Source organism: Carassius gibelio, chromosome B5, assembly GCF_023724105.1.
Source record: "Carassius gibelio isolate Cgi1373 ecotype wild population from Czech Republic chromosome B5, carGib1.2-hapl.c, whole genome shotgun sequence".
Taxonomy (NCBI): Eukaryota; Metazoa; Chordata; class Actinopteri; order Cypriniformes; family Cyprinidae; genus Carassius; species Carassius gibelio.
In genome coordinates this window covers 5839454-5865211 of record NC_068400.1, presented here as the reverse complement: position 1 = coordinate 5865211, position 25758 = coordinate 5839454, and the positions used below count along the sequence as shown (strand labels likewise).

General features: G+C 36.5%; 3 protein-coding genes across 4 annotated transcripts; all 3 read right to left on the bottom strand.

The window, feature by feature from the left end:
- Nucleotides 1-2387: 2387 nt before the first annotated feature.
- LOC127957134 (uncharacterized) lies at nucleotides 2388-6305 on the bottom strand. 2 transcript variants are annotated; one of them, XM_052555528.1, is made up of 3 exons: nucleotides 5520-6304; nucleotides 3891-4328; nucleotides 2618-3565 (listed from the first exon to the last, which is right to left on the bottom strand). In XM_052555528.1, exons 1-3 carry the CDS (start codon nucleotides 5998-6000, stop codon nucleotides 3528-3530), a joined length of 957 nt encoding a protein of 318 aa, XP_052411488.1. In that variant the 5' UTR covers nucleotides 6001-6304; the 3' UTR covers nucleotides 2618-3527. The 2 variants fall into 2 exon arrangements, with proteins under 2 accessions (XP_052411487.1, XP_052411488.1); XM_052555527.1 differs by having other exon boundaries at nucleotides 2388-4328; nucleotides 5520-6305.
- A 959-nt stretch (nucleotides 6306-7264) lies between these two features.
- On the bottom strand, nucleotides 7265-10782 carry LOC127958252 (uncharacterized). Its single transcript, XM_052557055.1, has 5 exons — nucleotides 10650-10782; nucleotides 9584-9910; nucleotides 9238-9431; nucleotides 7839-7886; nucleotides 7265-7735 (listed from the first exon to the last, which is right to left on the bottom strand). Exons 1-5 carry the CDS (start codon nucleotides 10702-10704, stop codon nucleotides 7619-7621), a joined length of 741 nt encoding a protein of 246 aa, XP_052413015.1. The 5' UTR covers nucleotides 10705-10782; the 3' UTR covers nucleotides 7265-7618.
- Nucleotides 10783-12417: 1635 nt separating this feature from the next.
- Nucleotides 12418-15857, bottom strand: LOC127958399 (T-cell-specific surface glycoprotein CD28-like). The gene is made up of 4 exons (XM_052557264.1): nucleotides 15702-15857; nucleotides 14874-15218; nucleotides 12916-13064; nucleotides 12418-12751 (listed from the first exon to the last, which is right to left on the bottom strand). The coding sequence occupies exons 1-4, from the start codon at nucleotides 15826-15828 to the stop codon at nucleotides 12674-12676; spliced, it is 699 nt and encodes a 232-aa protein (XP_052413224.1). The 5' UTR covers nucleotides 15829-15857; the 3' UTR covers nucleotides 12418-12673.
- Between the last annotated feature and the right edge of the window lie 9901 nt (nucleotides 15858-25758).

The following is a 25758-nucleotide window of genomic DNA, read 5'->3' as shown; positions in this document are numbered from 1 at the left end:
TGTCAAAACAGAAATCTGCTTCTAACCACACTCTCAGTTTACCTCAAGCTTACCTCTTGAATAAACAGAAGTGCCAAACACATCTTTCTCAGAAAACATCGTTGAACAGATCTCTGATATTATTTCAGATATTAGTGTCTCAAAGAAACATTCATACAGGTTTTCAACAACATGAGGGGAGTACTTTTTTTTAATTAACTGCTTTTTGAGAACTGCAAGGCAAAAACTTTAAAATCTTATTTTTGAAAACATTAATACAAACAAAATATAAAACTAAATGAATTAATTTTGTCTAACCCTTCCTTTTCTGAGGTGGAAATCTTTTTTTCTAGGTGCTTTTGGTTTTCAATAGTGACCTAATTCCTGTAAGTTAGGTTTGCTTCATGTGCAGTGTACATTTTGATGCTTTGAACGTTTACACAAATTTATATATAGAAAAAAAACTGCTTTATTGCACAGTTACACTAGTTTTTAACTAAATTATAAAAGCTTTGTTTGCTTTTAAGTAAAGCACTCAATCATTTTGTCTTTTTTTTGTGCACGTCAACTTTTTTTCTTTTTACTTATTTTCCTTTAATCTAAGGATTTTGAAAAGAAAGCTGTTTAACAAAGCAGCTGCTAAAACCAAATCATCTTGCTTTAACACAAGTTAAAATCACTTTTATAATACCTTCATACTGTTATTATTATTATCTTGTCCAAGTATTAAAATATTTTAAAAAAATAAGTAATAAAATATTAAAATAAGTATTTTAAATAAAAATACCTATGTATTCTTTTTTAAGTGTGACATTTTTATGCTTAAAAAAAAGTTTGTACACCATACACCATACAGCCATGGCACACCGTTTTGAGATTGACACAAATATACATTTTCACAAAGTTTGTTGCTTTAGTGTTTTTAGATATTTTTGTCAGATGTCACTATAGTATACTGAAGTAAAATTACTAGAATTTCATAAGTGTCAAAGACTTTTATTGAGAATTACAATAAGTTTATACAATTTGTAGGTTTTTGCTTGTCCACCGACTGATGATTGAAAAGTTCTCAAAGGGAGTTTCCTGGCCATGGACCCAAAATTTTGATGTTTTGTTCCCCAAGCCACTTAAAGGGTTAGTTCGCCCTTTTATTCATTAACACGTTCATTAATAACTCACCCTTATGCTGTTCCAAACATGTAAGGCCTCCTTTTATCTTCGGAACACAGTTTAAGATATTTTAGATTTAGTCCGAGAGCTCTCAGTCCCTCCATTGAAGCTGTGTGTACGGTCTACTGTCCATGTCCAGAAAGGTAAGAAAAACATCACCAAAGTAGTCCATGTGACATCAGAGGGTCCGTTGGAATTTTTTGAAGCATCGAAAATACATTTTGGTCCAAAAATAGCAAAAACTATGACTTTATTTATCATTGTCTTCTCTTCCGTGTCTGTGTGAGAGAGAGTTCAAATCAAAGCAGCTGGATTTCCGGTTCGCGAACGAATCATTCAGTTCACCAAATCGAACTGAATCGTTTTAAACGGTTCGCATCTCTAATACGCATTAATCCACAAGCTGTTAACTTTTTAAATGTGGCTGACACTCCCTCTGAGTTCAAACAAACCAATATCCCGGAGTAATCCATGTACTCAAACAGTACATTGACTGAACTGCTGTGAAGAGAGAACTGAAGATGAACACCGAGCCGAGCCAGATAACGAACAATAGACTGACTCGTTCACGAGTGAAGAACCGTTTCTGTCAGACGCGTCCGATTCGTGAACCGAGGAGCTGATGATACTGCGCATGTGTGATTCAGCGTGAAGCCGACCGACACACAGAGCGTCTGAACTGAACTGATTCTTTTGGTGATTGATTCTGAACTGATTCTGTGCTAGTGTTATGGGTGCGGGTAAACCGAAGGCTTGAATCAAGGGCAATCATCGCCAATGACGCCATTACGTCGAGCGCAAAAGAACTGGTGAACCGTTTTCTTCAACCGGTTTATTGAATCGAACTGTCCGAAAGAACTACTGGTGATCCGAACACCGATGCAACCGGTTCTTCACTCGTGAACGAGTCAGTCTATTGTTCGTTATCTGGCTCGGCTCGGTGTTCATCTTCACAGCAGTTCAGTCAGTGTACTGTTTGAGTACATGAATTACTCCGCGATATTGGTTTGTTTGAACTCAGAGGGAGTGTCAGCCACATTAAAAAAGTTAACAGCTTAAGTCATTTGTGGATTAATGCGTATTAGAGATGCGAACCGTTTAAAACGATTCAGTTCGATTTGGTGAACTGAAAGATTCGTTCGCGAACCGGAAATCCAGCTGCTTTGATTTGAACTCTCTCTCACACAGACACGGAAGAGAAGACAATGCTGAATAAAGTCGTTGTTTTTTCTATTTTTGGACCAAAATGTATTTTCGATGCTTCAAAAAATTCCAACAGACCCTCTGATGTCACATGGACTACTTTGATGATGTTTTTCTTACCTTTCTGGACATGGACAGTAGACCGTACACACAGCTTCAATGGAGGGACTGAGAGCTCTCGGACTAAATCTAAAATATCTTAAACTGTGTTCCGAAGATAAAAGGAGGCCTTACATGTTTGGAACAGCATAAGGGTGAGTTATTAATTACATAATTTTCATTTTTGGGCAAACTAACCCTTTAACTATCACTTTTGCCTTATGGCAAGGTGCTCCATCATGCTGGAAAAGACACTGTTCCTTACCAAACTGTTCTTGGATGGTTGGGAGAAGTTGCTCTAGGAGGATATTTCTGTACCATTCTTTATTCATGGCTGTGTTCTTAGGTAAAATTGTGAGTGAGCCCACTCCCTTGGCTGAGAAGCAACCCCACACATGAATGATCTCAGGATGATTTACTGTTGGCATGACACGGGACTGATGGTGGCACTCTTGTTCTCCAGAAAAGCTTTATTCTGGATGCTCCAAACAATCAGAAAGGGCATTTATCTTAGAAAATGACTTTACCCCAGTCCTCAGCAAACCAATCCCTGTACCTTTAGGAGAATTTCAGTTCGTCCCTGATGTTTTTTCCAGGAGAGAAGTGGGTTCTTTGCTGCCCTTCTTTACACCAGGCCATCCTGCAAAAGTCTTGTCCTCACTGTGCGTACAGATGCACTCACACCTGCCTGCTGCCGTTCCTGAGCAAGCTCTGCACTGCTGGAGACATGATCCCGCAGCTGAATTAACTTTAGGAGATGGTCCTGGCGCTTGCTGGACTTTTTTTGGGCGCCCCGAAGCCTTCTTCACACCAATTGAACCTCTCCCCTGGAAGCTCTTGATGATCCGATAAATGATTGATTTAGGTGCAATCTTGCCTGCAGCATCATCCTTGTCTGTACATCCCTTTTTGTGCAAAGCAATGATAACTGCACATGTTTCCTTGCAGGTAACCATAGTTAACAGAGGAAGAACAATGATTTCAAGCACCACCCTCCTTTAAAGCTTCAAGTCTGTTATTCTAACCTAATCAGCGTGACAGAGCTATCTCTAGCCTTGTCTGTGTTAACGAGAGAATCACTGACATGATGTCAGCTGGTCCTTTTGTGGCAGGGCTGAAATGCAGTGGAAATGTTTTTGGGATTAAGTTAATTTTTTCATGGCGAAGAGGGACTTTGCAATCAATTGCAATTCATCCGATTACTCTTTGTAACATTCTGGAGTATATGCAAATTGTCATCATAAAAACTGAAGCAGACTTTTTGAAAATTAATAATTGTGTCATTCTCAAAACTTCTGGCCATGGCTGAAGGTATGCTTTGGTGACATAATCGTAATATCAGGGATTTAATAGCCTGAGAAAAAAGACATTACTATCTACAGTACGTTCATAATATTTAAAAAATGAAGCCGTGCAGAAATGTTCAGTTATATACTTACAGGTAGTCGGGTCCACACCAATGAATGCTGGGATTGCAAGGTCTGCTGAAGTGCCTGGACTCTGAAGAGCTTGAAATGATGCGGGGAGATCTAGTGAGACCCCTAGCTCTGGTTCTCCCGCTGGCTGGTGAAGTTCAGCGGTGGAATATTCAAATCTAGGGATGCTGCCAGCTTCTGCGGGTTCATCTTTCACACAGACTATTTCAACCTCCGCCTCCTCCTGTTTGATTTTAAGTGATGGTGCTCCAAAGGTCAATGTGCTTGTCGTTTGGGATGACATGCATTCATCTGCCATCATGGGTGCAGAGAGGACGCTGCTGTCAGGCATGTCTGTGTGTCCGGTCTCTGCAGAGGCCAGAGGGTTCTGACCCCAGATGGGATCAATGGTCTCTGACAGAAGCGCCTGACTGTCCATCAGATGAGAGCTTGAGTTCACAACTACAGAAACAACAAAAGTCACTTTCTGTTGAGTTGAGGGAAAACATTAGGAAAGTGACATTATTTTTGGTGCAGTACAAAGTTAAATAAGTATTAATTTATGCATGTAGCAGACGCTTTTATCCAAAGCGACTTACAGTTCATTCAGGCTAACATCTTTTACCTAACATGTATTCCCTGGGAATCGAACCCACAACCTTTAGCGCTGCTTACACAATGCTCTACCACTGAGCCACAGGAACACTATTATTAAGTATTATTTAGTTTTAGCAGAAAATCGGGGTAACACTTTATTTTAAGCTGTCCTTGTTACAATGTAATTATACATTTAAGTACTGAGTTATATAAATTAACTGCATTTGCTTACTAACTATATGGTTAGGGTTTGGCTTAGGTTTACTTGCATGTAATTATGCATAATTTATGCATTATAGAAACAGGTTTTGAAGGAACAGTTTGTTTGTCTCCCTTAAAAACTAGCTACTATCCTTGAAAATAAGTGTTTACATAAAGTGCATTAATGTTAATGTTGTGCATATGATACGTGCCAACATAAGACAACTCTGCTTTAGATATCATATTGGCCTATCACTAGTTCTAAGAATATCCTTAAAAATATTCTTAAAAGTGTCTGTGATATATGTTTTTGGTATTTGTTTGTATAATTACTGACAATGGACTTTTTTGGTCAGTCCTGTTATTCAGCTCTTGAAAACTAGTATGCGTGTTATCCACAGTTCCACAGTTTAGAAAAGTATAATATGATTATTTACACAACAGCAAGAAAATTAACAGGATGGAAAAAAAAAAACCTAATAGCAACTAATACATTAAATCATAACTAAAGACATCTAATCAAACGTTAATGCTAAGACCTAGCTAGAGATGTTGGTACTGTTGTCTCCAACAAAAATGCTCACATCCTACTGAATGATAACGGGGTGGAAATGAAAACTGAGGAGAAAATTGGCTACTAAATAAAACTATATAAATACCATAACAAAATAAATCTCAGGAATCTTTCTTAAGTAATATGTTTTTATCCTAGTGGCAAAAAGGACAACCTCAAAACAAATGAATGAAATGCTTTAAAAAGTCTTTTGTTCACTTGGTTGAAAGGAAAGCCGCCTAATGTCATATTGATGATGGGACAATTTACCCATACATGTCTATGAAGGAGGCGTTTCATACCTTTATGAATTGTTGACGCATGGGTCTCTTCAGTGTCTTGCTCAGGAATGTGACTGTCACTTCTTAATGTTTCTTTGGACATGTGCATCTGTTGTCTCAGCCACGAGGGTCCAGCTACAGGGGCTGGCTCAGAGACTCTAGGTCTGGGACAGGGGTTTGGCCCTCTTCTGCAGTGCATCCCTGTGGATGTTGTAGCCATGTCTCCATCTCCCTGATACAGTCTATGTCTGGGCTCTTCGGCAGACAGGACGCTGATGTACTTGCGCATGGTTTTCATCTGACAGCGGGACGTCTCCAACATCCTCCTGATGTTCTCGTTCTCCTTCTCTTTAGCGGTCATCTCCCGTTTGATCTCCTCGAATTTGAGCCCGACCACCCGGATCATCTCTCCTAACACGGTCTCCACCGCGATGTTCACGGCTTTCTCAATAACAGCGCCCATCTGGCCCCGCATCAGAGAGATGGTCAGATTCACATCCATGCTCACGGGCCGAAACACACGTGCGATCTAAATGCTTTAAATGGCCGGGCGATATTCAAGTATATTTGTGCCAAGCCTACGTTTTTCAGATAAACGCTCAAGCACCGTCCGCCATTGACCGTGCAATGACAACAGTGCAACTGTGAAGGAATCACGTCCGGTTCAGCGGGAGCGTTAACCCACTGTAGGAAGCATACGTTTACATTTAGTAGTCATTTAGCAGACGCTTTTATCCAAAGCGACTTACAAACGAGGACAACGGAAGCAATCCAAAACAACAAAAGAGCAAGGTTATATAAGTGCTATAACAAGTCTCAGTTAGCTAAAACATGTATGCATACAGTATGTTTGAATAAAAACATTACAGTGTGTTGCTGATTTTAGCATGGCGAGTTTGTGTGCATGTACATTTCTCCAGGGGAAGTTCTGCACATTTGGATTCAGAAGAATAAGGAGAACACAAGTTTTCGATTATTTTTTTTGGTCAAAAAATTAATAATACAACCTAATGTCTCAAAAAACAAATCAAAAGATCACTATCGGATGAAAAACATACATGTTTACATGAATGGAGTGGATGTGGTTTAATGCTAAATGATTGTAAAGCTTTGACAACGAACCTGCTTTGGTTTATGTCACCTTCTGCATGATGTGGAAAAGATGCACATGTGAGAGATGCGAAAGCGTAGGCTTATGCTGTTGTCTTTGGGCTGAGTTTGTTCCACAGAGAGTGAAACCTTTCAAATTCAGTTGTACGTCATCAAAAGATTCTTAATTTTGAATAGCCTATGTCTTCTCTGAGTCTTTTTCTAACTAAGTTGGTATAAAAGACTGTTCGTTTGTAAGTGTGATGTGACATTTGTTGACATTATACATTGAACAAATTTCAAAGGGATGTACATATCTCTCAAGATCAAGAATTATGACCAGGCATGCTCAGATTATGACCTTGCGTGCAGTTGTGGGTAGTTTTGGAAAGAGATATTTCTGTATATCTCTTTCTGTCTTTGTTTGAAACAAACTGTAGTAAAAGCCAATGATTTGCAGTATGTGACCGTGTTTATGATAATGTGTGATTTATGATTATGATAGTGTTTATGATCATGTTACGACACTGGTGGTCAGAGTGGTCACTGGTTGTTATTAATTTCCGTACTAAATCAATAATATAAGAGATTCACATACATATCACATATTGATATCTTACTGTGTTTTTCTTTATTTCACCATATAATCAGCAAATTTAAATAATCATTCAATATAGTCTCTGTTTTATCTATTTATTGTAAAAAAAAATAATAATAATATTTGGGGGTAGGGCAGCACTGAACAAAACTCATATTATCATTGATTACTGGTCCATGGGAACAAAATGATTAATTTAAAATAAAAAAATGCCCAAGCAAGACCCTTATATACATTTAGCTTGGCATAGCTACAACTAAGCATTAGGTTATACAAGCCACCAGATGAAGCCATATGACACAGAGAACATCAAGACTGCATACTGCATGAGGTGCAGACACAATATGCAGATTCAGGCATTTAGGAAAGGCTGTTTTTTTGGTAGAGAGATAACAGTTTTATCCCGTGATCACTTATGCCACTAGAAATGAGCTCAGGCATTAGCAAAATGAGAGTTGTGGTTCATATCTCTGTGGGATCCTCCCCGTTTCTGCACTTCACGCATGTCCACATATTCGGTGTTGTCTAGATCACGCCGGTTTACCTTCCTCTGAAACAGTAAAATTGTTTGTATTTGAAGTACTGTTGTACCAGACAGACATATTGCATTACTGGCACAAATCATTTTTGGCACAACAGAGGAAAGAACGTACCTGCATTGGGACGTAGGTCAGTGTGTCAGAGGACTCAGGCTTTGTGGCCTGGAGAGGAAGATAAAACAGCACAATATATAAATGCATATCAGCAATACTGCAGGATATCAATGTAATTGTATTACACTGTAAAAAATGACTCTGTTTTTTTTGTATGTTACATATAATGTTGTTAAACTAATGTTTACTGCATATTCCAGTTTAATGAGTCTCACCATGATGGTGTGTAGTGCTTGTGTGAATGAATCTGTGCACCTTCTGTATCTTATTATTTAACTTAGAATATCTTAATAAGTCATTATAATAGAATGACTTAGAATAATCCAACATATCTGGTGCCTATATTACACTGTGATTCCATTCAGCTTTATCTACACTTAAAGAATAGAACCCTCAGGCCAGCTAAGTTGTAGATTAATTTGTTTTTTCACCAGAACAGATTTGGAGAAATTGTGCATTACATTGTTTGTTCGCCATTTGATCCTCTGCAGTGGATGGGTGCTCTCAGAATGAGAGTCCAAATAGATGATAGAAATGTCACAATAACACACAAGTAATCCACACGACTCCAGTCCATCAATTCATGTTTTATGAAGCTGTGTGTTTGTAAGAAACAAATCCATCATTGAGGTGTTTAACTTTAAACTCTTTCTACTGGCCAAAATAATCCATAATAACTTTGCAGTGTTTGATCTTTGCATATTTCTCTCCTGATTGAGAGAATTAGGGCAAGCAGTACTATAGATAGAGGACAACTTTAGCTTAAAGGAACTGTTTGAAGTTAAAAATCATGGATTTTTTTCATTTTTTTTTTTTTAACGGACCTTCTCACTTCATAAGACGTTTATAGAGAGACTAGAGTCATGTTAATTACTTGTGATGTTTTTTAACCAGTTGTTTGGATTTTCTTTCTGACGGCACCCATTCACTGCAGAGGATCCATAAGTGAGCATGTAATATTATGCTAAATTTCACCAAATCTGATGAAGAAACAAACTCATTCACATCTTGAACAACCTGAGGGAAAATTTTTCACTTTTAGGTTAATTATTCCTTTAAAAAAATGATTTCAAAGATACTAACTAAAGCTGATAAAGATGCTAATGTTAAGAAGTAGTGCTTGCACATAAAAGACAGGAAAAAAACATCAGGGAAAGCGCAAAGTGGTGATTGTTTTTAAAAGCAGTAAGGTCCTTGAGGCAGTGCTGTAATGTGAATATAGTCAATCTGATGTGAATTAAAACAGCACTGTGACTCTAGTATACTCACAATATAGCACAGCCTCTCCATCTTGATTAAATAAACCAATGCAACAAGATATACAGACACAATACTGATAAAATACTAGATTGGTAAAAGAACACAAACATAAAATGATAAGTTAGTAAATAAGTTTTACCCTCAATCTGATGAAGACTGCTGTAAGAATAATGCTGTAGAGACACAGCATTACCACCACTATTATCAGACCACAGATTAATAGGGTATACATTTCTTCCGGTGTCTGACTTTCTACAAGTCTGTGATCCTGGTCATTTGTTTGATTAGCGATTGGACAGCTGTTCATCGGTGGAGCCGAATACTTATTACAACCTTAAAAAAAATGTATAAAGGTTATTGATTTTATTTTATTTTATTTTTTAAATGCAAGATTTAAACTAAATCTGAGATATTCCACATTCTTTGCATGCATTTCTGGGCATATAAAACTGATGCACTGTGTGGTTTACGCTGGATGAACTTGCCTCGGAAAAGCTTAATTTTGGGTCCTTCTTCACGTAATATTGGAATTGGTTTTACTTTGGAAATCTCACAGGAAAATGTATTTTTGTGTAAGTCCTTAGGATTCATTAAGGTGAAGGTGAATTTCTTGTCCTTATACTGCCATGTACAGTCTTTATACTTGGCCGATTCTTCATTTTTGTTGTAAATCTCACAAATATATTTATCATTCATTTTCAACTTAGCTTCCATATGAAAGTTTTCCTCTCCAATAAGCATGCATGTGACACTGACAGAGTCGTCGTCATTGAATGTGTGGTTGAGAGGTTCACTGACGTTCCAACAACAAACTGAGATGACAAAGAAGAAAATCAGTTTAGTTCATTTATAGATCAAATGTTTCAGATTTCAATTTTACAGTTTGACGTTGACGACGTTCATATGCACACAACTGTTTAAGTCTTTATTTTGAAAATACCATTAACATGCTCACCAGTTATATGAATCTTACTGAATATATATATGTTCCTGAAATGTATAATCAGCTTAATATTCTATGTTAATCTTAAACATAAGACATTATTTTCCTAATGTTCTGTTCTTTCTTAAAGTTTATTATGATGCATTTAGTACTTTTGAACAGTAACTGAATCAGCTTATTCTCATTCACGTCATTAAAACTGTACACAACAATGTAAATAAATGAGTATTCCGTTATATGCACAATACTTTACAGGACTCCAAGTGAATATAGGCATATGACAACTGCCTACGGAAACCAGAATATTTGTTTAATCTGGTTTTGGCAACTAGGACATTTGTATAGTTCTGATTAATGCTGTGTTTTATTTTAATACACTGATTTTTACTGCTGATTTAAACAAACATGTCGAGCTAAATTCACCATAAAAATGGCCAGATAAAAACAACTTGTTGCTGGTTACCAGTGTAATGTTCTGCACCAGTAAGAAATCATTATTGCCGAAGCGAAGACCAAACTGTAAGTGTAATCTGTTTTAATAAGCATTTTTGGTGTGAATGTACACAGACCAGTAACTGACAACAGTATTAAAAAGGTTAGCCTCTTACCATTGTGAAGTATGAAACAAAAGCTGAAAGTAAGCAGAGTGAACCTGTCAGGCATGTTAACATATCCTCGTCAGTTTGAGAGTGTGATGCTTGGCCGAAGCTCTACGGTTTGTTTTTGCTGGAGTGAGAAAACACAGGAAGTACTGTATGTGGGTTGGATGATTAATATCACCCACATACATCATATTTGTTGCTCTGTATGCTGTGAGCAATTGATTAAGAGAAGACAGCAACATTTAACACACTTGATAAACCATTCATTATTGTCAAGTGAATCATAATTTGTGATACATCTTGAGTTTTAGGCTCTTTTCTTTAGGTGTCCCAGCTGAGACAGGCGTCTGACGGTGAGGAATGAGTGGGCAGTTTCTTGTAACATGAAGTTGTTGAAAGGAAAATGTTTGGTGTGCTGCCATGTTAGGAAAAACCCATATCCTACTTAATGAGCAATAAAGTAATTCTCATCCACTTACTTTCATATGCAGTTTAGTTTCGTAAGAATAAAAAAGTCATATGCAGTATTCTAACTTTCTTCACAATAGTTATGTCCAAATGTTCAGCTACTGTATGTAAAATTGTGGGTAATTGTGGGTAATATTCACATGATTTATCATCTAAGTTTTTATTGTCTTCACTGCCAATTAGGCAAATAAATGAAGGAGCGCTTATTAAAGTTGAAGTTAACCTAGTTGTGGCAACTGTTGTTTGTGATTCAGACGTATACTATGTAAACCAGGCTCTTTTCGGTTCCACATCCTGTTGAAGCATCACATCAAATATGAAAACACAGCAGGTTATCAGTATCATGTCCTGTTTTTGTGATGGATAGCCAAGGTTCACACAACAAAAACTTTTGTGATGACCTTGTCACTTTTTTTCTTCGTCATGTCTTGGTGATAGGAAAGATTGATACTGATGGATGACACAAGTTCGACTTGTTTTTACTGATAAAAAGCCATTATGATCTGTTGCATTATTTGACTCCATCATATGACTCACTTTGGTACGTGCGCAAGGTGGGTCATAGCGGGTTTTTGTGATGTAAAAAATAACCCAGTGTAAATAATCTCAGATCTTTTTATCCAATACAAATAGAAAAGTGGGGGCCCTAACAAGTCTAACCTAGTTGCATGATCATTCCCATTAACTAAAATTTGGTCGAAGCATCTTTTGCTTTTAAAACTGTATTTTTCTATAAGGGTCATATCATGTCGTAAAGTGACTTGAGGATTATACCTCAATTACCACGAAAAAAAAAAAGAAAACATTATTTGTAGATAATTCTGGCAATGGTAACTCAAAAACTAAGATCAAGCCTGCGATCAGTCAGATCCAATAAGAAAACCTCCAAGAAAACCTGCGCTAATTGTATGAAAACATGTTAACAAAAAGACTGAATCCAGTATTTGGTGATAATAAGCATAATAGGAAATTTACAAGCAATTTTAAGGTATCACAATTATTTAGACATGATAATAGTTGCTTAGTGTGTTAATAACTGCTTTATTAACACATATTCCTGTAGTAATTCATGTTAAAGTCAGGTTTTTATAAAACATTTTGTAGTTGCCAACCATCTATTTTTGTGATAGGTTAGGTAGATAAAGTTCCAAATGTATGTTTGGAACATTCAATCCTGTCAATCATTCTCATGAATCCATATGAGCAGAAGTTTCTGCGTTTCTTTCTCTATGTAGTACCACAATCAGGACTGGATGGGCAGGCAAACACATGGCAGGATAGTCAGTAAAGCACAAGGGTTAAATGTAAATATGTTTATTTCATTTTAATAAAATATAAAGAAAATGGAATAACAAAGACAGTGGTCAAATGTTGTGTAAATACATGTGAATACATGCAAATGAGAATTCATGTGAGTACATGTAGTTGAAAATTACAGTGAGTGAGTACATGCCAATACATGCAGGTTAAAATTACATGAAAATACATGCAGGAGAAAATGACATGTGAGTACATGCAGGTTAGAATACATGTTAGTACATGTGAACGGAGATATTACCCCCTTAGAATTTCATATAGCTCTCTTTTTGTGAAAGCATAGGTGCCGTGGCTGTAGAGGCCCTCCATTTGCAAGCGATCATCTGTGTTACAGAGATAAATGACATGTGAGTGACATTTGATCACATTATTGTCAAATTCTAAACTTGAGTAAATCTATTCAGAAATTCAGTTCAGCTTGTCGACACAAATCTTTTCAGCAGGGTAGTCTGTTAAGGAAAATCATTAGAATAGACTTGTTTCTCACCTGTAGAATTAAACTGCAGGATGTGATGATTAGGATGGCATATAGCAGAGGAAGTGGGCCTACATCATATTTGACAGCTTCCCGCTCTGAAGTCTGGCTCTGGCTCTGAATCTGGCTCTGGGTGGATGCAGTGGGGCAGTTTGGAGTTTCTATGAAAGAAGATAGAAGATTTAGTTTTAAATGACCTCTGGATGGCAACCTAAGCCCATTTCAGTATTACTTTCACTGAAAACTTGAGCCATTCCTGCTGAAAAAAATCAGCATATGCTGGTTTGGTACGTTTAGATGGTGGGATGCTGGTTTATGCTGGTCCTTTGCCAGCATAGGACCAGCATAAACCAGCAAAGGACCGGTTTAAACCAGCAAAGGACCATCTTAAACCAGCAAAGGACCATCTTAAACCAGAAAAGGACCAGTTTAAACCAGCAAAGGGCCAGCATAAACCAGCAAAATGACCGGTTTAAACCAGCAAAGGACCAGCTTTAACCAGCAAAAGGACCAGTTTAAACCAGCAAAGGACCAGCATAAACCAGCAAAAGGACAACCAGCAAAGGACCAGCTTTAACCAGCAAAAGGACCAGTTTAAACCAGCAAAGGACCAGCATTAACCAGCAAAGAACCAGTTTAAACCAGCAAAGGACCAGCATAAAACAGCAAAGGACCAGCATAAACCAGCAAAGGACCAGTTTAAACCAGCAAAGGACCACCATAAACCAGCAAAGGACCAGTTTAAACCAGAAAAGGACCAGCATTAACCAGCAAAGGACCAGTTTAAACCAGCAAAGGACCAGCATAAAACAGCAAAGTACCAGCATAAACCAGCAAAGGACCAGTTTAAACCAGCAAAAGGACCAGTTTAAACCAGCAAAGGACCATCTTAAAACAGCAAAAGACCAGCTTAATCCAGCCAGCAAAGGACCAGATTAAACCAGCAAATAACCATCTTAAACCAGTTTAAACCAGCAAAGTACCAGCTTAAACCAGCAATGGACCAGCATAAACCAGCAAAGGACCAGCTTAAACCAGCAAAGGACCAGCTTAAACCAGCAAAGGACCAGCTTAAACCAGCAAAGGACCAGTTTAAACCAGCAAAGGACCAGTTTAAACCAGCAAAGGACCAGTCTAAACCAGTTAAGGATTAGCATAAACCAGCAAAGGACCAGTTTAAACCAGCAAAGGACCATCTTAAACCAGCCTCCCAGCATCAAAACATACCAAACCAGCATATACTGTTTTTTTTTTTTTTCAACAGAGATGTAGGCCAATGTGAATCATTTTGTCATTGAAATTTTTCACAGTGTTCCAAATTTAGTGGATGAGGCCTCCACCTGTTTGACAACAGGAAGCTGGCGGTATTTAACGGCTAACCTTCTCATCTCTGAATATTGTTTTTTCACAGTTCTTTTGTCTTTTCAGTTCTTTTGTCTTTTTAAGCGCTTACGTTAGCACACTTGCGTCATAAATCTACATTTTCAAAGAAAAACATCATTCTCGTGTAAAGTCAAAGTTTCCACCGGTAATATCAAAATGTAGAGCAGTAAGTGCTGCAGAGTTGAATGTGCCGGGGAGGCCCCATTTCCACCCACTTGACCTCAGGTGACAACAACATTTCCTTGTCCACTCTTTTATAATCTGGCTCCCTCTAGCGCTTTAACTATGAACCACGGCCAAGTGTAGTGAACGCTATATTTGAATTTGCTATTAAAATAATATTACCGGGATAAGATTTTTAAAAAAGTATGATGACATAGAGTATTTAATTTAAGTGATTACGTTATGGCTATCTTCCAAAATGCATTGTTTGTTTGTTATTTCAATAATAGTTATTAGTAATAGCAATTAATACAAAAACACACTATTGTTATAGATCATCTATACATTGACAACTGTACAAAAAAGGTGAAACTGTGGGGAAACCACATGCAAGAGACTGAAAACAAGACTAGGTTATCGCTTACCTTGAATGTAAACAATAGTGCCGTTCCCAAGCGTTCTGAGATACGGAGGAGGGAAGAGGATCTCGATCTCACAGCGATAGATGTCTGTGTCGTTCCCTCGCAGTCCAGCGATCATCATGTCCACTCTTCCAGAGCTAATACTCCCTCTGCAATTAACTGTGCCATCTGATGTGAAGTAGGGCTCGGAGAGGTTGACATAAGAGCTGCAGATCCTCTCACGGCCGTGCAAACCTTTGTAAAGAGACACCTGCATTTCCTCAGGCTTTAACTTTGAACTGAAGGAGCAGCGGAGAGGGACTTCTCCCTCTTTCCCCACCACACGATATGGCTGAGACACATGTAGAGCTGGAAACAAAACAAAAAAGGTCTTCAGACTTAACCTACAGACTCACTTCCTTCTATTTTAGTTTTTTTCGTTCTGTTTGGGTGATTGTTTAACTGCACCACAAATGTCAAGTACATAAAGGTTTTTAAGTTTTAATCTGAATGAACAGTTATGACAAAAGTACTATTCACATTAAACTAATATAATATGCATATATAGAATCATATTCCAAGAATTCTGTCTGAAAATAAGCATCCGGATCATGTTGGAAGTTGTACATTTAGGTCAAAGTTTGACCTACTTTACTTTTTTGCTGCATATTAAAATAATCAGTCATAGAACAAGATATAGGCTACTTAGATAAATGCTTCATAAAAAAAAGATTAGGCTAATAAACTATACTTTAGTATTCAAGCAGTCTTGGCACACAGGGTTAAAGCAGATACCATCTAGACTATCTGTGCCTGAAAAGCAACAACATTTGAGGCTCAGCTGGTACTTACCCAATCCTAGCGGGATATATATAAAGATTTTAATAAGTGTGATAATCATTGTGTCATGTAATAACTGTGGAGGTATCCCCCCTGGCTCTTTATACTTGACTGAGTTCTGGAAACATCTTTGTGACATCAGTAACGTAGCAGGAAACCTCAAGCTGACTGCAAATGCCCGTAAAACTAAAGTTAAGTAATGAAGCCAATTTGCACAATATGTGTAATCAAGGGGAAAAAATCAAACGAGCAGAATGAGACTCGAGCAAAAACAGTACAATAGCAGTGGAACTGGAAAATTTGGTTAAGGGTGTGGTTTGACTCTCAGCCTATCATGAAGCCCAGTGGTCAAGAGATTATTTGACTCTCAATTTGGGGAAAATACTGAAATCAGATACACTTGAAATCAGATTCAGCACTTTCAGAATTAGTTCGATAAATTATTTTTATTTTTTGTTCAGTTGGTCAACATATCTACTGATCCCTTGTTCATTATTGCATCATATCAGATTATATTGGAAACTGAAAATGTCTCTTGGGAGTAATGTTCATTAAAGACTATTCCATTCTATATGGTGATACTTTATATTATGTGCCATTTCCTACTATTTACTTGTATTGCAATTCAAGCTTTTGAAAGCTATATGCTAATGCATTTATTGTGTACGTTTTTCTGTGAAACTAAAATTTGCATTCCTGCATGACATTTTGGAGAACAGTGGTTACCGTCTTGCCACCCACCACCCTCCTCTTTTTTCCTGTAATTTCCTGTCTCACTGTTGCTAACAAATTATACTGCTATAATAGCATATGTTATAGTTTACTGTGGGGTTCAGATTTGCATTTTGCATTGTATTGCATAATTAACGGCAATACTGTAATTACAGATGCAGTAGTTACAGACGCTAAAACTGAGGTGAGATAATGTTGATGTAGCCTACAACAGATCACGCATTCAACAAAAGATCTTGATTAGCTTGACTTTTTAATTAAATAAATTGCATTTGTCTCTAAATCATGATTTCAAATCCTACACAAGTTACACTGAAGAAATGCCAGAATGAAACACGTTTGCAACAAATGAAACACAGAGGGTTTCCTTTAAAGTCAGAGCGTCATAGTGTTTCAATGAAAATACACACCCACTGGGGGTCAAAACCTTTCTAATGTGGCAATTTGCTGCTCAAGCAACATTTCTTATTATAAATGTGAAAAAAAGGTGAAGTATCCATCAGTTAAAACTCCCTTCCAAAAAACAGCAATTTTGAACATGAACATGAGAAACATTAATTAAACATCTAACATGAAATCTTTTTACTGTTACTTTTGAGCAATTCACAATTTACATTTTTAAAATATATTCAAATGAAAAACAGTTATTTTGTAATATGTCACAATATCGCTGGTTCACATGACTTGTTGAGCATAAGAGACTTCATACAAAACATAAAAAATCCTAAATATTCCACCCTTTGACCCCCAGAGTAAATACACTATACAATATCTATAATATATACTGAACAGCAGTGTTGGGGGTAACACATTACAAGTAACGTGAGTTATGTAATCAGATTACTTTTTTTCAAGTAACCAGTAAGGTAACATATTAGTTTTTCATTTACAAGAGAATATCTGAGTCTTTTTTTTTACTTTTTCAAATAAGTAATGCTAATTACTTTGTTTCCAATTCAACACATTTAGTATTCCTCAAAATGAATACAAAATAATGCAAACTTAGAATATGACGCAAACTTGCAATAATTAAACGTTAAACAACACAAATATCAAATGCCTTTGCTTCTGACCTTTGATGATCCAGTTCAACCATACTAAGCAAAAATTACTTTAGACAAACATTTGTGTCTTTTTTATTACTAAATTGTGTTGAAATTTCTTCTGCATTTTACTGTACGGACGTAAATTTACTTTCCTTTCAGCCTGAGGCGTAGTCATTTCACGTTTGGTGTGAAAAGGCTTTTATATTTGCCAAAAATAGAACTATATATATTTTTTTTAAAACAAACAAACAAGCAAGCCCTGTCCAGATGTAAAAAGTAACACAAAAGTAACTTAACGCATTACTTTCCATAAAAAGTAACTATAACCTAATTAGTTACTTTTTTATGGAGTAACGCAATATTGTAATGCATTACTTTAAAAAGTAACTTTCCCCAACACTGGTGAACAGCAATAGATACAAGAACAATTAGTTGATCATTTAATACACTCTCTGGGCAGTACTGCTCAGCTGATAGGAGGTACAAATGTTGCTACGCTGCTGATATTTGCTGGATATTTGCTGCTGAGCTCATCGGCGTCGCTGGAATCCTCTCGGTCTTGTGTTTATGTAGGGATTCTCAGGTGGCTCTGTGTTCTTGAGTTTATACTGAAATATAAGCACCATATCAGCAATTTAGCACATGAAGCATATAAACCTTGATTTTAAAACACTTTGAATTGGCAATGAATTTATTTAGGACATTTGGTGTGAGGTTGCAGATGTGGATACTCACTGTGAGGTAACAGACGAAGACAGTGATGAACAGATCAAATGCAGCGATGACCCCACAGCTAACAACAAACGCAAGTGGAAGTGTCTGATCAATGGGACAAGTGACAGTTGGGCTGTCTATGGGCTGCAGAGCATCTGAAATAATGTAAAAAAATACTAAATCAAAAATTCTACTATAAAAGTGCTTTTTTAATATAATATTTTAATATGTTTTTTATTCTGTATTGGTTCAACTCGTCAAGTGAAGAGGTTGCAAGGGTAAAGTGACCCTGTTGGTCTTTTTTGGTTGGTGTATGCTATTTAAACAAGGGATTAGACCAATACCTATTCACTAATCAAATTATAAACTGGGATTAAACACATTCAAATGTGAATTAAGATAAACTACTTGTTTTTTTTTTTTACCTTTAATGAGCAATATAGTCTGGGAGGCACATGTCTTGATTTGTGTGTCGATTTTGCAACTGTAGAGTCCTGTGTCTCTGGCTTCAGCTCTTAGAATCATATATGAGACGGAGGAGTTTTGTACATACACCTGAAAGCCTTGCCGTGACTGATTTCTGTACACATCACTCAGGTTTGTTGAGTGCAGTTTGGTATCTCCCTTGTATAGAGAGATAGATGGTTTTTCATTCTTTGCAAGTGCTGGACAGGACACAAATGCTGTTGCATTTTCATCCACTCTTTTTATTTCGGCTGAAAGATAAAAGCACATATGCAAATTTAGTCTGGAAAGAGAAAGTTAGAGATTGAGGATGTGGTGCACTGCACATGGAGTTGGCTGTTTCCTCCGCTGCTTTTTCCCCCCATTTTTGTTGTTGTTGTTGTTGTGTGTTGACTTGTTTCTTTAATGCAAAGTCTAATTTTGTAATATTAATTTCAGTTATACAACATCTCTCTTTGATCAGTATTCTGGAGACACTCAGTTATAAATATCCACAAGGATTCATGTGCTGCACACCACATACATCAACTGCGCTGCAACCGAATTAAGAAGCAACAGAAAATCTCAAACCTTTGAGGAGACAGCAGCTTGAGGAGGATTCAGTAAGTTCAGCACAGAAGAGGGTAAGGAGAACAGCCATTGCTATGATCATCTGCTCAAGCATTTCTGCACTGCTGCTCCGAGCACGTGAATACAGGGGAATATGACTTCAGAGCTTTTACAGACAGAGGCACGGGTGATACGGGGTGAGGGGGTGGGGGCTGTTTCCGACCTGCGTCACAGTTTAACACTATGGAGGACTGAGGAAAGCAGCCAAACATTTGACAGGGGACTCAAATGGTTGATCCTTGTATGCATTTTTCTCTGGAGAAAAATGAAGTGTTGCCTTAAGGTTATCTTCTCTTATACTTAACCTAATAAAAACAATGAGTAAAAGAAGACAACTGGTAACACTACTATTATTCCAACACAATCAAACTTTGTATAAAAAGTAAGAAAATAAACACAGACTACATATTTTCCTCTGGTTTTTGAAAGCTGAAAGGTTATTTGGGGCATGAGTGATTTTCCCTTTCGCAGATTTTTACATAATGAGATAACATTTATTCATTTTTTTCTTCACTTCGTGCATTGAAACTTCTCGGCACTGGCACACACAAATACAGTGTCTTGCAGTGTAGCACTGCAGTGATAAGAGGAAATGAACGGAAACAAAAGGAAAGAAGAGGTGTTGCTGGCAGTGTTGTGGTTACATTTTACATTCAGAGTAACAAGTGGATTTTACCATCAGCATTCTGTAACATTCTGCAGCTGCTGACTGTTTTTACAAGCAAACAAAGGCTTCTCTACCTCTAAATGCAGTCTTGCATTCTCTACTAGTCTGTAAGTCCTTAAAAAATAATGTACAACCTGTTCTAAAAAAAAAATAGAAATAAAAATTTAATAGAAAATGATGTCCAAGTGGGAAATTCTAACTAATTATTACAAATTCTTCTTTATAATATTGCTTTGATTATCAAGAATGCAGTTTTAATGTGTTTGCATAGTACTTTATTTATACTCTCTACAAAATGTCAAAATCACTGATTGGTGCTTTAACTGCTTAATACATTCATTACATATTTATATTGACTATACTTAAAATTGCATTAAACTAGCTTTGAAAATCACATGCAGTAACAGATATAACCACTAAATGGCAGAATAAACATGAAATCTCTCGCACCTGTTGTTTGGTTTAATGCTATAACACACAAGGCTGTGAAATTCACTTTGTATTGCATGTACATGTACACACACACACACACACACACACATATATATATATATATATATATATATATATATATATATATATATATATATATATATATATATATATATATATATATATATATATATACATATATATATATATATATATATATATATATATATATATATATATATATATATATATATATATATATATATATATATAGTTTGTTTAAATCTACTATGTTCTTATATGATTTCATACTTTTTTCCTCTTTTTTTGATTAATTAGTGACCCAGGAACACAAAAACTAATTTTGATATATATATATATATATATATATATATATATATATATATATATATATATATATATATATATATATATATATATATATATATATATATATATATATATATATATATATATATATATATATATAGATTGAATAAATAAGCTTTCCATTGATTTTTTTATTTTATTTATCCTTTATTTAACCAGGAGAAGCCCATTGAGATTAAAAATCTCTTTTGCAGGGGAGACCTGGCCAAGATAGGCAGCTGAATTACATTACATCATTACATACGTACAAAGACACACACTCAAAAAACCATGAAAATAAAATATTAATTAATAGAAACAGTTTGAAAGCCAATTATGCACTTACAATGAAATCTCAATTAAAAACATTGACATGTGAGGGAGTCCAACTCAAAACATCTCATTCTTAACTTAAAGCACTCAAAGGAATCAATTTACTAAGTTTTAAGTTGTTCTGCAGCAAATTCCATGTAAAGGGAGCAGAATAAACAAAGGCCTTTTTACCCAGCTCAGTACTGATATGTGGGACAGAAAACAAGACAACAGCCTGAGAACGCAGAGAGTAATGACCAGCACTTTTTTTCATAAGAAGTGAACATAAATAGGATGGAAGCACACCAAGAATAGCCTTATATATAAATATGTACCAATGACAAAGCCTCCGTGTGGCCAGAGCAGACCACCCTACACGAGAGTACAGCTCACAGTGGTGGGTGCGAGCTTTACAATTAGTAATAAATCTCAGCGATGCATGATAGGCTGCGTCAATCATTTGAAGGCATTGAGCAGATGAATGCATATATATCACCATAGTCCAGCACAGATAAAAAAGTGGATGCCACTAACCGTTTTTTAACATTAAAAGAAAAACACAGCTTATTTCGAAAGTAAAAACCCAATTTTAGCTTCAACTTTCTCACTAGACAGTGAACATGAGGCTTAAATGACAGGCAATCATCAATAACAATTCCAAGATACTTATAAGTTGTAACAGTCTGTATTTCATGTCCGTCAAGAGTAATCACTGAAGGAACATTCAGTGGTCTATTCCGAGTGCCCGTGAAGAGCATACATTTGGTTTGATTGATGCATGGTTTGTTAGGATATGAAAATATTTGGCTGAGATACAACTATTTGAATATTTGGAATCTGAGGGTGCAAACAAATCAAAAAATGTAGAAAATCCAAATTAAGTTCTTAGCCATGCTTATTACTAATAAAAAAATACGTTTTGATATAGCCTATCAACAATAGGAAATTTTCAAAATATCTTCATGGAACATGATCTTTACTTAATGTCCTAATGATTTTAGCATAAAAGAAAAATCAATAATTATGACCCATACAATGTATTTTCGGCGATTGCTACAAATATACCCCAGTGACTTAAGACTGGTTTTGTGCTCCAAGGTCACATATAGTTTCATCACTTAGAATAGAGACCACAGAAATATGGTCATGATGAGATTGCAGTGGTCTCAGTTTCACATAGCCTAATGTTGACAAGTCACACTTGTTTGATGTGGCTAGGCTTCTGGCCTTCACTCTCATTTCATAACTTTATGAACCCCTAAACTACTAACATTGTCTGCACCTGTGGAATCACACAGAAACTTGTGTGTAGAAGCATTAAGCTAATTAAACTGATAAGGTGTTCCATAAATGAAGTCGATACAAGAGATGACATGTTCAACAAAAATAAGCCACTATTCAAACATTTATGGGTCAATAACATTATCTCCCTTGTAATAGTAAGAAATATTTTTGTAATTTACTGGTTCTCTTTTAATATATATATATATATTCATGATTATAAACTTTTCAGCATAATCATGAACATTCAAAAATGATTCTGCTATGCTGTTCTGCTCAATAACATTTCTTATTATTTGCTAATAAATTTTCAACTGTTGTGCTACTTTACATTAATGTGGGGACCGTGATATATTATTTAGGACTATTTGATAAAGAGAGAAATCAAATTAATAGCATTTGAAATCGATTTTTTGGTAACATTATAAATAAATTAATTCAACATTTTAATAATAAAAACACCTTAGCCTACTGGACCAATCTTGATTGGCCCAACTTTTGAACGCACACGTTCTGTTTTTCAAATGTACGTTCCATTTTTACACAGAACTTGTATTAATTTCACGATAGAAGATTGAAAAAACTAATAGTTTTAAATATTTACCTCTGGACTACAGATTTAACTATACCAAATATGTAAAAAAAAAAAAAAAAAAAAAAAAAAAACATTGTTTAGAGGACGCAAAGGCGAGATAAATATCAACACATTGCGCCCCGGGAAATGTCCCATATAGCTTATATAGTAAGTGCGGCCTAATGCATTTCAATGCATGGGCTACTTGGTACATATGCAGAAATTTTCACTGGTTGAGTGTCAAAACGAAGTGAGTCGTATTTCCATGCCTTGTGTGACGTCACCACGGGTAGGGCGCAATCACATGGATTTCGGGGCTGGACAGGAAACGGAGACGCAAGGAACGCGCATCGGTCCACAGCTCAGAACGGGAATGGAAACGGGAGAGGAACGGGAGGCTCGCTTGTCTCGTCATCATCATCATCATCAAATATAAGCAATCTGCACGGGAAGCGAAAACCAGATTAAGGTGGGAGAGGAGCGGGTATTCTGTCGCTGGATTTGCGCAACACATCAGTGGCTTTCCCCCCATTGTTACCGTTTCCTTCGGACAAGACAGAAGCCGCAGAAACCGTCGGCTGGTTTGCGACAGTAAGCGCTTACTCTTCATTTACACTCGCTGCTGCATGCGACCTCTTTCTGAAATGAAGATATTAATGTGCGGATCAGAAGCATGGCTTGTGTATTTGAAGCTGGCGGTGTATTATTAGCTCATTATCTAGAGATACACAGAGGAAAATCCAGGGAACAGCCCTGAAATACAGACAGCTGTGCAGTGCCTTCAATGACTGAATATGATGTGGGCTGCTCCCTTGAAAAATGTTATATTCGATAATAAAATACTGAAACGGTTAATGGAGGCATGTATAAGGAATCTGGAATAATGAGGTGCGATTAATCAGTCTGTCAAAGAGAGAGGAGGATATGCATCTCCATCTGAATGCATCTGCTGTTGTTCCAGCTCTTGAGGCTGGTTGAGATGTTTAACCTCGGATGTTTCAATTGGGTTTCCAGCATTTCTGTATCTAATGCAAGCCTCATTTTTGCTGTTATTGGTGTTTTTCCTCTTTGTACCTGGTGGAGTGTGTTCTGCAGTACCTCATACTGCAAACAGATGAGCTGTTGCCACATTGGACCTCCCCTCCCCTACACACACACACACACACACACACACACATTGATATGTTCAGGCTCCACCCTTTGCCATGACAGTTGTGGGTTAAGTGCCAGTCTTGGTGCCTGTAGAGTGGAGGCCTGTTTTCACACATTTTTTCCCAGCTTGTCTGAGTATGTGTAATATTTTACTTCAGTGAATATTTATTTTTCAGGCTTTGTTTCAGTAAGTCAGTCTTTGTACAGACACACAGTATTGTCACATCACATTTGGTATACTGCCACAATGAAACCTGCCATTAAATATTTAGAGTTTTTCCAGCATGCAAACACTAAAACAGTTCAACAGAAAACATTTCAAATGATAAAAAAACATTTGGTCAATTATTAAACTCTAAAAATTAATAAATTTCCAACTAAAGTAACTAGTTTTTTTTTAAGCAATAATGCATTTCTTCAGCAAGAATGCATCAAATTCATAAAAAAGTGACCAAAAAGACTTTTACTAAGGACTTTTTCTATTCATCTAAGAATCCTGAAAAAAAAAATGTATTATGCCTTGAAGAATTGGACAAAACTATACATTAAGATTATTAATCAGCACAACTGCAGCATTGATTCTAATAAGTAAATTATTGAGCACCAAATCAACATATTAGAAGGACTTCTGGAGAATCATGTGACACTGAAGACTAAATTAATGACTATCCATCCCATCATAAGAAAAATAACATTTTAAATTGCAATGATATTTCAGTATGTGTTTGTTTACTGTATTTTTTATTTAAATAAATTTTGGTGAGCAAAAAAATCTTACTGACTCCTGAACATTTTTGGAGAATTCAATTTACAGAAGTCATTATACATTTTAAGCATGCACATAACGATTTTTTTCTTCTTCCTTTAAGTAGACTGTTCTAAAAGCCACTTTTTAAACCAGTTGTTTCAGCCAACCCCAAACAATGCTAGTGTATTGGTCAAAACAATCCAAAATCATGTCTTTATTGCTCCTATGCCATTTTAACAGTAGATCGCAGAAGGCTATCATATAAAATTATTCTTAAATGAGTCATCTTGCATATGCATTAATATACATCTTTGGTAAGGCCAGATGCAGATTGGAAGAGTGGATCTTAAATGTGTATCATGGTATACAGGAAATATATTCCAGTGAGCTCTTTGCCTTAGATCTTGGCTGCTGGTAATGCATTAAACTTGAGATTTATTTTTCTGCTCTGAGTGCTGTTGCTTCAGTCTAATCCAGTGGGAGCAGTAGAATATGTGCTAAAGGGGTGTAAAACCATAATTTTTATATAGATATATATTTTTACAAATAAGAATTACAAAGGGATGTTTATTCTTTAGTGTCGCTATCTTTATAAGACCTTTCCCCTAAAATGCATTGTTAGTGTTATTTGCAGAATTCGCTTTCATTACCTCTCTCACCATATGTGCAGCAGTAAGCCAGTGTCCATCCCCACCGGATTCCTCTTTTTAGAGCTGGCCTCCTATACCAGAATGACGTCAGGTGATTGTGAAACTAGGGTGGGTGTTTTTCTGTGAGGACCCTGGAGTCCAGATGCAGCCTGGATCTTTTTCTGCTCGACAGATTCTTTGTTCTAAGTGATCATAAATGAGTCCTGATAAAGATCCAGTAGGTTCTCTGTGGTGCTGACCTTTGCAGCATGAGCAGCTATCTGACGGCTCACATTGTGCCCACTCTCCCTCGACTCAAGACTAAAACCAGAGGCGACG

What these genes read in the sequence shown, in the direction of transcription:
- LOC127958252 (XM_052557055.1), bottom strand. Translation starts at nt 10,704, where the DNA reads ATGCCTGACAGGTTCACTCTGCTTACTTTCAGCTTTTGTTTCATACTT. An exon ending in CAAAATTAAGCTTTTCCGAG is followed by an intron (nt 9,432 to 9,583) that starts GCAAGTTCATCC and finishes ATTTTTTTTAAG; the next exon opens with GTTGTAATAAGTATTCGGCT. An exon ending in CAGTCTTCATCAGATTGAGG is followed by an intron (nt 7,887 to 9,237) that starts GTAAAACTTATT and finishes CTTCCTCTCCAG; the next exon opens with GCCACAAAGCCTGAGTCCTC.
- LOC127957134 (XM_052555527.1), bottom strand. Translation starts at nt 6,000, where the DNA reads ATGGATGTGAATCTGACCATCTCTCTGATGCGGGGCCAGATGGGCGCT. An exon ending in TGCGTCAACAATTCATAAAG is followed by an intron (nt 4,329 to 5,519) that starts GTATGAAACGCC and finishes TTGTTTCTGTAG; the next exon opens with TTGTGAACTCAAGCTCTCAT.
- LOC127958399 (XM_052557264.1), bottom strand. Translation starts at nt 15,828, where the DNA reads ATGTCACAAAGATGTTTCCAGAACTCAGTCAAGTATAAAGAGCCAGGG. An exon ending in ATATATCCCGCTAGGATTGG is followed by an intron (nt 15,219 to 15,701) that starts GTAAGTACCAGC and finishes TTTTGTTTCCAG; the next exon opens with CTCTACATGTGTCTCAGCCA. An exon ending in CACTATTGTTTACATTCAAG is followed by an intron (nt 13,065 to 14,873) that starts GTAAGCGATAAC and finishes CTTCTTTCATAG; the next exon opens with AAACTCCAAACTGCCCCACT.